Source organism: Citrus clementina, unplaced genomic scaffold (assembly GCF_000493195.1).
Source record: "Citrus clementina cultivar Clemenules unplaced genomic scaffold, Citrus_clementina_v1.0 scaffold_3, whole genome shotgun sequence".
In the NCBI taxonomy this organism is placed as follows: domain Eukaryota; kingdom Viridiplantae; phylum Streptophyta; class Magnoliopsida; order Sapindales; family Rutaceae; genus Citrus; species Citrus x clementina.
This window is the reverse complement of record NW_006262339.1, coordinates 18,181,704-18,183,766: the sequence shown is the minus strand read 5'-3', so window position 1 is coordinate 18,183,766 and position 2,063 is coordinate 18,181,704. Positions and strand designations below refer to the sequence as shown.

The following is a 2,063-nucleotide window of genomic DNA, read 5'->3' as shown; positions in this document are numbered from 1 at the left end:
CTTGACCAGGCCAACTTTAGCTAAAAAAACTTGTTCTTTTAAGAATAAACATATAGACCATGCAAAACAAAATGACGAAACCATCAACAAAGACACAGGAATCAGATCTAAATTCCGTTAAATTTAGTCTAAGAGAAAAGATAAGGGTATTGACTTCTAACTTTAAACTAAAACTTTGACTTTCTCATCAAATTACGCTTTCCATAGCTTGAAATTTGTATTAAATCTTCTAATCAGGCTGTTCTGTTGGGGGGGGGGGGGGGGGGGGTGGGTTACAGGACACAAAGCAGAATCTGATAATTCGCTTATGTCTTATGGGCGGCCATCGGCTTCTCGAATCGGACAGTCAAATCCAACGAACATGCTGTCCGTCAATTAGGTATACTAGCCTAATTCTATAAATTTGGTCTCATAAGGGATATTTACACACAACAACAAAAGATAAGAACAAAAACTATAACGATATAACAATGAGAAGTACGTTAGTCTTACCCTCGCTGATCCTACTCTTTGCCTTCACTGCAACGCCATTGCCTGTCAAAGGCAATGCTCAACCTGATCCGGTGCTGGACATCGCCGGTAAGCAGCTCCGAGCTGGCAGTAAGTACTACATCTTGCCCGTTACAAAGGGCAGAGGCGGCGGGCTTACACTTGCTGGCAGAGGCAACAATAAGACATGTCCCCTAGATGTTGTTCAAGAGCAGCATTCATTTAAAAATGGTTTGCCGGTAACATTTTCGCCCGTTAACCCTAAAAAAGGCGTTGTTCGTGAGTCCACTGACATAAACATCAAATTGGACGCTGCAACAAGTTGTGCGCAGTCCACAGTGTGGAAGCTTGACAATTTTGATGCGGCATTTGGGCAGTGGCTTGTGACAACTGGGGGAGTTGAAGGCAATCCCGGCCCCAGAACCATGAGAAATTGGTTTAAGATTGAGAAGTTTTTTGGTGATTACAAGCTTGTCTACTGTCCTTCGGTTTGTAATTTCTGCAGAGGTTTGTGCAGAGATGTTGGCATTTTTATTAATGGTGGGGTGCGGCGTCTGGCTTTGAGTGATATTCCGTTCAAAGTTGTGTTTAAAAAGGTTTGAAGATCGAGCTGCTGAGAGCTCCGCAAATGCTTCCAGTTAAAAATAAAGTTTGTTTTCTTTTAAGCTTGTACTCATGCTTTAATAAAAGAATAAATTAAGTTGTAATAATAAACGTTGCATCAATTTTGCATGTCTATGAATAATAAACTAGAAAATAGAACCGCGCTTCACGCAGCTTTGAAAAAAAAATTTAGTATTATCCTTTTTTCTTAATTTACACTTGTGAGATAGTGGGAGTTATAGGGAAGCTAAAGGTTGCTAACGAGAGATAGTGGGGAGACTAAGAGATATATGTTATGAACATCTATATTTATTTTAATAAATTCATAACACTCCCCCTTGGATGTTCATTATAAAGAATATGTCTTATTAAAATATTTACATAATTGTTATTATGTAATAACAATCAAATTAATTATGAGAAGATGAAAAGTCAAATTTAAAAGAAAATTTTTCTATTTATTAGATAATAGAAAATATACAAAGACGAGAAATAGTAATGCCACATCACCTCCTCAAGTCCCAACTTTATATATATATAGATACTTTTTTTCTTCAAGTTGCTATTTTGGTTCATCATTTTCCTGATTGGTGTCAACATTTTCATTTTAAATTACGAAGGAGATTAAATCATTGTGATAGTTCAATTCCAGTAAGAAAAAATTAAATCATTTGTACAAAGAATTGATAGTTCATAACAATCTATGAACTTGACTCGATTATAGCATAAAATATGTAGAATTAAAGAAGCCAACCATGGGACTGTAATGAATAAACCATACATTGATGATATAAGGATAAATTTTCTATAAAAAAAGAGATTGTTAGTTTTCTCCCTACTAAAATAAACATATATATTATTTATTTCCGTATTATTTTATAATAAGTAATAACCACTAGGCACCATTCTTTAATAATATTACTTTATTTTATTTTCGAATACACTTTTTTTTAAATTTATTATAAATTAAG

At 34.8% G+C, this 2,063-nt stretch overlaps 1 protein-coding gene across 1 annotated transcript; it reads left to right on the top strand.

Annotated features, from left to right (window-relative positions):
- The first annotated feature begins 470 nt into the window (after nucleotides 1–470).
- Nucleotides 471–1,091, top strand: LOC18048911 (kunitz trypsin inhibitor 2). The gene has a single exon (XM_006441378.1). The coding sequence runs from the start codon at nucleotides 471–473 to the stop codon at nucleotides 1,089–1,091; it is 621 nt and encodes a 206-aa protein (XP_006441441.1).
- Nucleotides 1,092–2,063: the final 972 nt, after the last annotated feature.